Source organism: Ambystoma mexicanum, chromosome 9 (assembly GCF_040938575.1).
Source record: "Ambystoma mexicanum isolate Mex_15411 chromosome 9, UKY_AmexF1_1, whole genome shotgun sequence".
NCBI classification, from domain to species: Eukaryota; Metazoa; Chordata; class Amphibia; order Caudata; family Ambystomatidae; genus Ambystoma; species Ambystoma mexicanum.
In genome coordinates, this window is record NC_090931.1 from 387354068 (window position 1) to 387368009 (window position 13942).

At 44.8% G+C, this 13942-nt stretch overlaps 1 protein-coding gene across 3 annotated transcripts in view; it reads left to right on the plus strand.

Annotated features, from left to right (window-relative positions):
* Window positions 1–13942, plus strand: part of ASL (argininosuccinate lyase) — a 280073-nt gene that overhangs the window by 16718 nt on the left and 249413 nt on the right. Inside the window, exon 3 of one of the 3 annotated variants that reach the window (XM_069614866.1) lies at window positions 3290–3340. The exons of the other annotated variants lie outside the window; for them this stretch is intronic. Within the exon in view, the coding sequence (XP_069470967.1) occupies window positions 3290–3340 (51 nt within the window). The remainder of the gene's footprint in view (window positions 1–3289; window positions 3341–13942) is intronic. 3 annotated transcript variants of the gene reach the window in all.

Below are 13942 nucleotides of genomic sequence, written 5' to 3' on the forward strand. Positions count from 1 at the left end.
AGTTAAATCTGTGTTGTATCTCTCTTCTCTAGAACCCTCCTGTGACTGGTCTTCCTCAATATCGCAGTCCAAGTTATAATCTTCTTCAGTCTTTCTTACCACAATTTCCTTTTAAGCTTTCCCTTCTATTAGTCTCACCTTTCTGTACTGCCACAATCTCTTCCTCTTTCCAGATGATATCCCTCATCTCTCTCTCTCACAGTTGGTATCCATCGGTCCTGCTCTAACCCAACCTTGCTATCTGTCCTTTGCCCAAACCTGCCCTCTGGTTCCAACTTAGATTCTCTTTCTTCACAACAAAACCAATTTCTGTCATCCAAAAAACGATCCCGTCCTCAAACTTCAATGACCCTCTCTTTACACAATTCAACTTTCCATCCTGTTCCACTTTAATAATGTATTTACTGACAAAACCTATTTCACTGCGTGCCTCACATTCCTTCTGAATTCACTTCATCATGTTCCCACTGTGGGTTCCTTCCCATTCAGCTCTATTTGCAAAGTCAAGAAATGCCCCTCCCGTCCCTCAGAATACACACACATCTTTTCTATTTCAAACTTCCCATATGCTCCTCCCCCCCACTACCTCACACAGCACCTGGTTTAAGGGTTCCTCCTTTAGCCCTTCTGCTGACCAAGCATTCCTGCTTGGGCGGGGGTGGTCTCCTTGAACTCCAGTCTTCCTGCTAGCAGCTCTCCCACCGACTGACATATTCTGTTTTGTTCTGGCTGCCTTTTAATGGCCATTTCCTCCTCCTCCCCTTTGGTTTTGTCTGAGCACATTGATTTCACTTGTGCTGTAAGGATTAGTATTTCTCTCTCGATTAGGCCATGTGTCCTGGTGCATGTGTAAGAGGTCTGGCAGCCATTTGAAGTTCCCTTTACTTTCAGGAGTGGCAGGGCTTTCTGTCTGCCTATGCTGATTGCACACCGTTTCCAAAGAAATAAGTGCATGGGAAGGAGTTCAAGTTGGTTTATGATGTTTAGTTGGTTTCCCCAGTAGGTTTATGTAACCCTGCTCATTTGCAGACTTTTGCTGTGAATTCGCGGACGATTTGACTCTGGATACCAATGCAAAAATGTCTGTGAATCTGGAATCCAGAATCCCGTTCCGTGCATATCTGCTAGCACCCAAACACTTGAAAAGTGGCATTGAAGGCATTCAGTGGCTTGGGGACTCCCAAAGAGGCCCTTTGGTGCTCCATGTGGTGGCCCCAGGATGCTCATACTACAACATTGCTACACCAACTACTCACACCCATTTATTTATTCAATGACACTTCACCGTCCATCCAGACTCCTACACCCATCCATCCACCCCAAATCCATGCATCACTCATTCATCAGTCCACAGAATCAGACCCTTCCATCTTCCCACCCATCCCCACAGATATGCACACATCAGTGCAATTACATCTATCCAAAGTATGACATCCATCATCCAAACCAGAGCACTCCCCCATCCGCCCATCCAAAAATAAACCTTTCACCTATAAGAAAAGCCAGACCTATTAGCGATATCGATGCTTGCTTAATCAGGTTTTAAAATGTTTCCTTTTCTTCCTACTAGGCAGGATCTATATTGCTGCCATTGGTACTTACAACCACAAGGCTGTCCAGATGGGTCATCGCATATTGGGCTTCCTCATCTTTGCATAGGCATGTTGCTGCTTGGTGACCTCAAAAGATGCTGTTTGTAGTGAGTGGTGGTAGCTATCATGAGCTGTCCCTTGGAAAGGCCTTCTCCATCTCATGGTTATTGCAAAATGGGTAAAAGAATTGAAGTTCCATCTTCACTGCTGCCTCTTCTCTCTGTTACCTATTGGTAGTACTCTAAAATAGCTTTGGTGGTGTTTGCACTTAATAAGGTTTTTATGACATCTCCAGTGGCCTTTTTAGTACATTCTAAACCTGCACTTTACTGTACATCTATAAATACAAGACTCCGGTGAATTGAGGATTACAGAATTCTTTCTGCTCTTTGCCTAATAGCTATATGTTAAATCAGCCACATAGGTTTTTATTGAGCCCACTGTAGGCAAAAACCACATTTATATGTCGTTTTATCGCTATACATCAACATTGCTAATAGTTTTTGTTGGCACATGTTTCCTCTCCACACCCCTACCCACCCGATTCCCGCCCCCTCACCCGGTCCCTTCTTATGATTCTCTGTTCTCTGCCATCCGTGTGCAGCACTCTGGTGCTGGCTATCTTGTCTACTACTATAGAAATCCCTACAGCTAAATACATAATATGCAACATACACACACACACATACATACAAACTCAATAGCACGTAAAACAACAAAGGTTAATTATAGAACATTACTATGGTTTTGTATGCATTTAAATTGGTCTGTGCTGTGCAAGCAGGATTCAGATTAGGGCTGTAGTCCAGCGGCTGCAGAAGAGGACAAAGTCCCCACAGTGGCACGCGCTGTGCTCTGTGTGCCCTGTCATGTGGTTTTCAGTTGAAACAAAAAAAAAAAAAAACCAGTTCATCCACCTTTGTTTGATGGCATGGCGCCCAGATTCTGGGTTTTTTTTGCATTTTTTTTTGCATTTTGGATACGTGCAAGGCCGTTACATTTTCTGGTGACAGTAAATCTCTGTGTGTCATAAATAGCGCAATGTAAGGGTGCAGAAGTAAGGCTCGGACACCAGGGTGGCATATTTTTGGGTATAAAAATGTATTTATTAATAAAGGAGTGGGACCATACCTTTCTATCCAAACAGTTAAGCAGGGTATCCCTACCTCCAAGAAAACTAGTGAAATTGTCAGGAAGTCCGAAACTGAACAGTCCATCACTGTCGTGTCCCAAAACCTACCTCTGTCCCTAACATCCACAATCTAAAGTAACTGTGCAAGAATGATCTCTTAAAGTAAAAAGAGTTTTGTGTTTTCAACCAAGAGAAACGTTCACAGTCTCTCTGGTAATAAAAAGTGATGCAAAAATAATGATCCTAAATGCAAGATTTTAATGCTAGGGTGGTGCTCCTTTCCCTTAGCCTTCTTATCTTATGTCGACTCCTTTAGGTCTTCTGAGTCCCTTTTCCCTTAGATAAAATGTCACTGGGCATTTCACAAGGTGATACATATTGTGTTTGTGCCTTTTTATTCCAGCGCAGTTCGCTATCAAGCGTGGGATTCTTTTTTTGTCAGTTCTAGGGTTCTTGCTCTCAATCTCGTGCGTGCGAGTCCCAGGCTCACAATACTTTACATGGCTTGCTTCACTGTCCTGCCAAACCAGTGTTTTCTCATGGACTGTTTCCCTTTCTTTCACAGGTTCCCAGACCCTCCTTCTTTCATATGGGTGCAGTTCCCAGACAATCACTGGTGCGTAGTATCCATTTGGTTCAATCTCCTGCCCAGTATACAACATTTTCGGGGTCCCAGACCCTCTGCTTCCACCTTTATATCCGCCCGGCCTCTTCTCCGGACCTCCAACACCTCCGGGGCAACCCGCATTCCTCTTTTCTTCTTTCTCTCCGGTATCAGTGGTTCCTGGGCAGCTGCATCAGTTTGCAAAGCTTCAATAGCTTTCGGGCTTCCAGTGGGGTCTGCAGTGGCTATGCAGTCTTTTGACGCCTCTTGGCTGTGCGTTCTTTCTTTCTCTCCTGTACTTCAACAGGGCCTGGGATGCCTATAGGATTCACTCAGCAGCAACCGGAGTAGTCCTCTCTTAGAGGACCACATTTGAGTACTCCCCATTCCTCTTGGCACTGCTTCCCTTGCTGCTCGTGTCTGCTGCTTCCCTGCACGACTGCCGCTATTCCTCAGAGGACCACTCTCTGCGGTCCGTATTCCAGCTGAGCTGCTTTCATACTCATGCGTGGGAATTGTACTGCTTTGGACCAATCGGTTGTTTGAGAAGCTAGAACATGTGTCATGGTCCTCCAAAGCTGGTAACATCAAACACCAAAGTAATCCAGAAAGAAGCGTACACCAAGCAAGAAGTAACACAGTTTATTATAGGCCCAGACGCAGCTATGAGAGCACGGTTCAAACAGCACAGTGGAACAGCACTGCCTGAAGAGAGCTGTCAGTGCCGCCCACTGTGGACAAACATTTTATACATCCTCAACATAATTTACATGAGCTTTCCCTATGAAGCTGATTGATAGGACTACGTCAGTCCACTATACCTAACATACATGCACCTCTCGTGATTGGTGCAGGCCATCCTGACCCACATTGTCCAACACGACCCCTTGTGATGTCATGAACCTTCCAACCCCACCCACAATGACATTTGTATTAGCATTACGTGATTGAGCTGACCACTGAAACTTTATTAATTCTGTCATTGGTCAGCTCTCAATAAGCACACAAGACAACCTGAACTTGGCAACGGGAGACATTCACTTGGCTTCCGACCAATAAGGTGCCCTGCGACTGAAACTCTTTGTTGATTGGTCCCATCCCAGCTCAACTCCTCGCCCCACAACCTCTGCCAGGGGGCAATTTGAAACTACTTACTGTACAGTGATTTTACTCTTATTTGCCTATTCTCCGCTTCCCAGTGAGCACCCAGGTGCCTGGCTCACTGGTCTCAAAACTATCTGTGGGTCCCGTTCCGCTGTGGCCACGTTCTCCTAGGAGCGGCCAACTTGCAACATTTCTCCCGCACTCTGCAATAGCTGATCGCTCGAGAAATTTATGTTTGCTCTGGGTCCTTTGCCTGGGGCTTCAAAAAGACAAATGCTTTACTTACCTGTGGTCGGTACTCCAATATGATTGGTATGTTATGTATTGTATGCTACACAACCCCTTCTGCCCCCTATTTCAAGCCCAGGCATTCCCCCCGCCCCATCAGTCCCGTAATTGGTAGCAGCGCTGAATTTGCACCTTCACCGCAACCGCTCACTCTGCTTCTTTAGAATGATCCTTGGACTCCTTCTTCTACACAGTACCATCCTTGCAATCATATGTATAATCCTTTGTCCTTTCTGGTCTTTCAGTCTTGCTATGTATGTTGGATTGACTGACTTAGCAGAAACATATTTTAACTCCTATCTGGAGAGGGGCAGAAGGATTTAGGGTTGAAGAAGGGGTTAAGGGCATTGTAGCGGGTCATACTGTGTTCTCTGATGATGGTCGTCCCCAAGCCCATAGAGGGGTTCCTTCTATGTGATCCTCCCTCGGTGCACCACCGCCAGGCTGTACTGTCGGTGCACCGCCCTGGCCTCATGAGAAAGAGGAGAAGGGATGACCTCCTCAGATTTGTCACAAGAGAGAGAGAGAACCTCTCAGCCTGCTTCTGCAGTTACATCCCTTCTGAATATTTTTGGATCATGCTCTGAAAATCTCATCTTCCCAAGAACAAAGGAAAAGTGCTTGCCTTCAGGAAGACTGAACAAGGAGCTGTGCTTTGTCCATCTACTCCCAAAAACTGAACACATAAGAAACACCCTCTCAAAGCGAAAGCTTTCTTTCCTCCTTTAAATTTCACCCATCTTCTCTATTTCTGTCCATAAAGATAACCCTTTCCGCCCTGAATTTTCCACCAGATCCCTTTCCTGTTTTTGGGTGCTCTGAAGCACCCCCTTTTAGCATGCAGCACGTTAAACAAAAATAACTGCCATATCTTTTGTCAAACTATGCTCATCTAAGGACAAGTAAAGAGTGGGGCAGAAACAGAAGAGAATTGGACTAAAAGTAGAACAAATTAAGGCTGAAGCTGTGCTGTGCACAGTGGTCAAGGAACACATCAGAGACCAGTACAAAGACTCCAAGCGCTTCTGAGCCTTAATACAGTTGAATGGTGAATAAAGCCATGTAATCTGTGATCACCACACTGCTAAGTATTCCAAAGAGCAGTGGGTATCACACAAGATCATACACTACTTTCTTAAAACGTGGTTTCTGCTCATATCGTCTCCATGGCTAGTTATGAATTTGAGAGGATGCCAGTTGCTATGCGGTCCACATGACACTGGCCCATTTCGTAGTATTTGGAACGGTCTACGAAGATTTAAGAAAACACTATTTACTTAACTTCCTAAGGGCGTGTGAAATGAGACAGTAGAGACCTGCCTTCTTATTGCTCTTGTCTATTCCATATGTAAAATCTGCTTTTAAATGTGCATACTATTTGCACACTGCTTGTAAATGTAGACTGATTTCACAATGTTTTTATTGACCAAGATTTTGACTGTGTTTGCAATATGTTATATGAACGCTCATAAGGGGTATTGATTTGCTTTCAAATGACATGCCCTTGTTAATGGAATAATTATTTCTATGTTTTATATTAAGGATTTCCGCTCTATTTAATATATCATTTTTATGAACTGTGTTGTTTTGTGGATTAGACACATAGGAATAGTCTGTTTTGACTGACTTGTGAAGTAGTGGGGAATACCAGACATGCACCACTTGTAGAGACATATATTTGACCCCAATTTTCCCAAGTGTTTTAGAATGTGTATAAATTAGTGACATGATGCCGTCCACAAAAGCTTTCCTAGGTTCGGACTCGCCCAATGCTGTCATCCTGAAATAATCCTGGATCCATTAGACAGGGGTCTAAAGGCCATTACCCCTTTCAAATGCATGGCATCCAAGTTTAGCCATTTGAAGATGGACAAATGGATTAATGAGGACGTTCACAAATTGAAAAATTAGACATTAGCACACTCAAACGATGGAGAAAGACCACATACCTCCTCAAATCACCACATGCCACCTTAACAAGGTGTCACTTTCATGCATTCCGATTTTCAAGTTTAGATTAATTAATCTTTCTAAGCCATTGGCCTTTTGTTTTAGTCGCATGCAGTAAATATTTAAATTTCCTTAGTTGAAGACCTTCAATAACGTTCCTTCTTTTCTACAAGGTACGCGACCACTTCAACAATAGCGTTCAGAGACTTTAAAAACGTGCTTGTTGCTGCATAACTGCACGCAACCTCGCTGATACAATGTACAAGTTGCATTTAACAATAGCGGTTCACTTTGTAAGGCTCGAGTAACACCGGGTTTCTCTACCTTTGAAATTCACTGGCTCATTTTGAAGTCCTTTTTTCTGTAGCACTCTAGCCACAGATTTTGCAGTTTCCTTCCAGGGGGGTCTTTCTCCGCCCCTCAGATACTCTCGTGCTCCTGCAGCACCCCGGGAGAACGAGCACTCCCTTCGATGGGATGAAGGACGGCCCCTCACCTGGCCTTCCTTTGCCTCGCCTCTGCCCCACAGAGCTCTTGCTCCCACATCACACTCACCTAGATCCTCCGCGTCTTCAGTTCCTGGTGTGCTTCTCAGGCTGCAGACCGGCTCACCACAGCTACCATCTGCATCTCTCCTCCCACCTCTGACCTCACCTCTTTAATACACCTGCGTTGTGTAAAGGGGTTGCAGGTGTGAGTCTTTTCTTTTAATTGCCCGACCATAGTTGGCCGTATTAGTAAGACATGCCTGGTCTTTGCAATGGTACTGCTCTCAGGCCCTCTTCCTCGTCTCAGTACCAAAGTGGTGTAGCTGCAGGTTGGTGTGTATAACTCCTAGTAATCTCTTCCTCGTCTCAGTACTGTCAAGTGTCCCATGTGGGGAAATGAGGGGAGTTGGTTTATAATAGCCCATAAAGGTTGGGGAGGGTTAAGTTTGTCGTCCATAGTAAAAGGGGGATACCATGTCTCGCCCAAGGGTTCCCCACTCCCAATCCCCAAGGGCCCTCCACCCAGGTGATCCTCCCTCGCTTCTCCACCCCAGGGGTCAAGACCCAAGAGTGATGGCCTTTCCCTGGCCACCTGCGTAGAGGACCCAAGGGGCGTAGTGGTGAGAATACCCTCAGGTTTCTCACAAAGGCCAGAGTCCAGGAAGCACATCATGGAGCAACATTTATAGCAATGTTAACTGGGCAGGTTTACTGAACTGAAATGTACAGAAGCTCATGCTGGTCTGGTAGGCCAGTGAGAGGAAGATGTGGAAGTGGATCCCATTACCCTGACACCTCGGCACTGAGCAAATCCCACCCATATACATGTTGCACAGTGAGACAAATCCATCTGCCAGATTACGACCTAGACCACTGCATAAGAATACAGACTGGCATACCCTCTCCACACAAGCACACATGCTTCTGTGCCATGGAACATTTCAACATGCTACTAGATTGCTGCATTGAATGTTGCAGGCAACACTATTTGAATGAGGCATACAATGGTGGTCTATTTAAAAATGCACGTTATAGGGTTTCATAATGGCTTGCATCTTTGAGTTGTTGCCTGGTGTTTCATAATAATTATGGTGACCTGCTGATGTTCACAGAGCCCGACACTTCCTTAGATGCTTTTATGCATAAACTCAACATTTCAGTGTGCATTGTCAGACTAGTTGTCTTTCTTCCAATGATTGTTCAGGACACAATATGTCCCAGAATTCAATATTGAAACATGTGTGACCTGGTTGTGTGTGGATGCATTCGCAGCCTAGGTCTGTGTGTGGCACACATGTTATTTGCCTCTCCAGGTGGCATATGGTCAGAGGCATGCTGGTGTATTTTTAGAGCGATTGTGGGTTCCACCTATCAGAGTTTGCTGTGTTCTCCACACCAGTTGAGGATGTTTTTGCTCGAACTTCTTGGCTGCCAATCCTCATAATACTGGTAATGCCCATGACCCATCCAGTCATCGCCTCCCATGGACGTAGGACGTAGGACAAGCGGTGGAACAGTGACCACTCCAATGACCACAGACTCCAAGCAGCATTCAGCCACATGTGTCCAGTCATGCTGCTTGCGGTCTTTCCATCGCTTCTTGCACTCCGATAGTAGGGGGATAGGTGGAGACAGCCAAGACTCTGTCCTGGATAGCTTCCCAGAAGTGGGCGCACTTCTAGGCAGAGGGTTAGCACAAGGATGACCACTTTTTCAATCTCTGCAAGGACTGCGAGCTCCTGTTCAGAGAATTTAACTTATCTCTGACATCCATCAATACCAGCAACTCCCTCATCACATGCACATTCTTCCTGGCTGACCATGTTAGCTCGATGGCATCTGTCTAATTTTAAATGGATTGAAGATGCCCCCACTATGCCAATGAGCGTTTCAGCAATGAGTGGCAATCTAGTCCGATAGGACCCTGAGGAAGGAGTCATGCAGGGAAGACCAGAGCGTCCCTATCAAACATCCGCTCATAGCGCGTCACTGCATGTCAACAGCGAGCAGCATTCTGCGCAGTCCAAGCAGACCGGTAGCAGCCATACTCGCCGGTACACACTTCTATGTGGATTTCAACACACTCATACCTCTGGTCTAGCCAATGTAACATCAGTAAGTACCTCGTTTCAAAAGTCCTTCACTTTGGAAACAGTGCACGCATTTCTCATTCTGTTTGGTTGTTTGACCTGATATTGTCTTCTTCCCTGAAGATCTTTTTCAAATTTAGCGAATTTAACGCATTTAAACCTTCGCCTTGGCAGTCATCTGCTGCAGCCGGACTTTTACTGTGCCTTTTGATCATTTCTACACTACTGTTACCATTATCTTTCCACTGCTGACTCATAGAAGCCTTGGATCTTATTACTCTGTAAGCTGCGGGCTGGCACTTTGAAATATTGCAGGATAAGACAACTCGAGAAAATAAGCAAACCAGCACGACCGGGCCTGTGGCTTGGAAGCTGGTGCTATTTTTGCATTTTTATATCATTATTATTATTTCTGTTGCCACGATTAAAGGAAACCTTGTGGAAAGCCAAGTTCTACTGGGGGGCTGAGGCTTAGAGGCTGAAGTTATTGTACACTGTGGTTTTAAACTATTGGGAAGCGGGAGTACATCAATGTATAATTACAAAAGAGTAGATTATGAAACAATCTGTACTAGCATTTAAAGCAGTACATTGGAAGGGCTTGGCTCAATCTCGCAGTATTCTAGAGGATGGCAGACCAGCCAACAGTCCACAACTGAAAATACACCTTACACTCTGACTTCTGCACTTCCCGTGGCATCGAAAGATATGGAGGAAGTTCTTGCTTATGAGATAATTCAGGTTTCCTTGCTATGTTGTAGCTGCTCCTTTTGTATTCCCGCTGAAGTTCATAGAATATCATTAAAAGAGTGTAACAAACCTCCCTTTACACTTGTAACCCAATCTTTGAGAAAAGCAAATACTGTTAAACAAAGTTTGATTGCAGATTATGTTGTTTTAACCAATAGTTATACACCATTGAATGATATTTCCTCCCCCTCCAATATTACTCTGTATTCTCTCCTATAACTGAAGTGGTTACTGATCTGTTACAATCCCAACATAAATTGATTACTAATGAGGAAGATCAAGGGATCTTGTTTGTCCCACAGTTGATGTGCAATACAAGTAAGTATTCAGTTTAGCCCTCTCGGCTTATGCCTAGAGCCAGTTGTAGATAACGTGGTCCGAGGCCGCCTTGTGGATGATGCAGAGGGATTTGAATATGATCCTTGCACTAACTGGGAGCCAGTGGAGAGATTTTAGGGCTGGAGATATGCAGTCCCTGGGCTTGAGGCCAAGGATAAGTCTTGCGGCCCTATGCTGGATTAGCTGGAGGGGTCGCAGAGAAGAAGAGGGTAGATTAAGGAAGAGGCTATTGCAGTAGTCTAGCCTGGAGAGAACCAGAGCTCTAGAGACATTGAGCTTCTGGGGGAAGTGAGGAAAGGAATGATTCCATTGAGAAAGTGGAGTTGAACATGGGCCTTCTTGGCAAGGTCCTGAATGTGAGGGAGGAAGGAAAGAGGATTCGAAGATGACTCCAAGGTTTCTGGCTTTAGGTGGAGGATAATGAGAGAGCCCAAGTAGGGTGGCCAGAGTGAGGGGGAAAAAAGAGGGAGCAGGAGTCCGAATGGGAAGGATCTCATTCTTGCTGGCATTGAGGCAGAGTTCATTGGAGGCACACCAATTCCACCTGTGAAATATTATTTCTGTTTAAAAAAAACTTTAATAAAAGTTGGTTTGGTGAGGCCAGAGTTTTCAGCAATAACTGTCTACTTGACTCAGCCGACCAAATTCCCTCCTTCAACCCATAGCGCAACTCCATATGTTAGCGAGGGAGCAGTCTTGATGAGTTAAGAGACAACATTGAAAGACCTGCATAGTGTGTTATTACATTTTCCATTTTAATTCTGATCAGCCACATTTCTGTTGCTTACCCCTTTGTACAATATAAGCTATTTGTGCAATCCATGTTAGGTTTTACCTTGTGACAAAGACTATTGCTAGGCTGTTGTTGAGGGTGGTGTCGTTATGGGGCCAGGTTGTGCCTCCTGCTACAGGATGCTGGGCCCAGGCGGTGTGGGGAGAATCCCCTTGCCTACCCCACTGGTCCTGAAATGTTTGGCTGGGGCTTGTCCCCTTGGGCATAAAGTAACTTTATGCGTGTATAATGCATCCAAATACAAGCATCCCTGTGCTTGTAGTTTGGTTTCTAAATATTGCCCCATGAATTAGTCGTGGTGCCCCAACTCCCATGAATTATCCTGACATGGCATTTTTAACTCGGATAGTATAGTGCTAGGATTGCAAGGGGGATTGGCAATTCATGCTCACAGAAAGATCTAGGCTCAGGCTACATCACTTAAAACCCTCAAAATAATTTAGCCAATGAGATCCAAATCCTAACATTGATTATCACCTGAGTGTGGTGAAGCATGGTCTGTCCCCTGGTGTGGGCCCATGCGCTATATAACCCACAAGATATTCGAGACTTGTGTGGGTGTTTTGGGAAGGATGTGGCCAGAAGGAGTGAAATAAGGACTGATGAGAATTGGGAGCAGGTGGTAAGGAGGGACATCAGGAATGCAGGGATGGCTGGAGGCAGTTCATAAGGAGGAATGAGCACCCAGGAGGTTGGAGTAAACATCAAGTGGCATGACGAGGCATACATTAAGGAAGTGAATGGAACTAATATCGAGGCGACGGGAGAACATTCAGGAAGGGAGTGAAGGAGAAACAGAAGGAGATAAAGAGGAGCCGATTGAGAAGGAGGGTGAAGAGGAGGAGGGTGAAGGAACAGAGGAGTAGACCTTCAAGTCTTGACAGGGTTTGAGTGTAGGAGGGTTATAAGTACAATCAGTTGGTGAAGAGGGTGAGGCAGTGGGAATAAGATAGACAGGAAGGCAAGAGACAAGAAGTACAGGAAATGTTCCCTTAGGTGCAACACCATTACAACTTGGTGAGGCGGGCGACGAGCAAGAAGTGTGCAAGACTAGGTCCTGTATCCTAAGATAGGGAGCTGGAAAAGGCCCATATCCAATCTGAAAAACATTTCAGCTATGAGTGCTGGGTGAAAGCTTTTGGCATAGCCCATTATTAACCATTCCCCCTTCTCAGGCCTAAAGTGCAAGTGTACATGGCGCTCCTGGCCCAATGGGGATTCTCTCCAGGACTCCATGATGAGAAGCAGAGGACATGAATCTACAGAAGGAACAGCCACGAAAAGTGTACGAACACTTAAACTCCCAAGTCTGAGAGTGACTGAGAAGTGGGTATATATATACCAGGGAAGAGACCCCTAGATTGAGGATTGTGAAACCCAGAGTGTATGTTGTTGATTCCCAAACCAAGTTGTTGACTTCTGTATTTCTTAGTTGGCTGACCTGTGAAATAATCCCTAATAGTAGATGAAACATTTGTCATCCTTCTATTGGTCATACACGGGTGACAACACACAAGTAACACATAGATCATTATATTCCACCACCTGTTCCAGTAAACTATTAGTCAGAAGCAAGCTGGAGATCATTTTTCATTTGCCAAATACAAGCCCCTTTGTTTTCTCTGCTTTTATTGCCAGGAACTTCCTGCTCAATATCAATGCAGTGCAGCAGACAGCCGAGATGGCAGACCTGTTTCTCAGGATTCACAGACAAGATCCACTGTAGTTTAAAAATAAAAGCATGACTTCAGTTTATATGTTCACACCTAGCATGTTTGGTCCTTCTCCCACACTGCATGTCACGTTACTAGGAATACAAAAATCACATTTTGACTTAGCTATGTGTGCCAGATTCCTCGGCCTGTTCCCACTGTAATAACGTGTTATTATTATCCAATGTAACCTCAAAAGGGTGAAGGGTTGATATAGTCCTGCCTGGGATGAAATCTGTGAATGTGGGGGAGCAGTAGATGTCTGGTACGAGTGCTTAATGTAAGAAAGGCATGGTATCACAACTAGACACAGACACAAGAGATGCGTTGTCAAAACGATTTATTGAATAGATAAGGGTTTGGAGACTGCCTAACCTGGCCTATCTCTAGATTGGGAGTAGTCTCGATCAAACTAAAGTCAAAGGTCCTCCAAAGTTGCTCAGTCAAAATAATAAAGCCGTCTGTGTCAAACCTGTGCTTGCTCCCACTTTCTCTAATACAATAATGTGTACAGGATTGGATTAAAGTAAAAGTGTAAGTCAAAGTAATATTGGAATGGGACTGGAGCTGTTCCACAGCTCCCTTCCCCAAGCTTGAGCTACTCAGGATTTCACAATGTTCCATAGACTTAAACAGTTCACCAACAGGATGTCGAAACAATGAAGTCGTCCCCCAGCTCCCTTCTCCAAGTTCCAGCCACGTGGGTCAATCACAGTTCCATGTATTGAGGCAGTTCGTATTCAAGTTTCTCAAAGGTTGCTATTCATCAAAATCTTTTCTGGACTTTTAAATTTCACATTACATCACAGTTTTCAATTGTGTTCTTTCTCCATGAACATCACCACAGAATTCACTTATCTTGATTTCACAGGGGATTTTCTTCGCCAACAGCAACAATGTTTCAACAGATCCTCGTCGCAAGGTTTAAAGTTCCTTTCGGTAATAAGAAGCTTTCCTTCTCCACAGACTCAGTAGCCGTTCTTGTTACCTTTCTTCAGGAAGTTTCAAGATCATACTCTTCAGTTCCTTTCACTTGTTCAACACTGGGGTTTCCTTCCCCCACCCTTTCAATCACTTGTAACAACTCTTCATATGAGAGA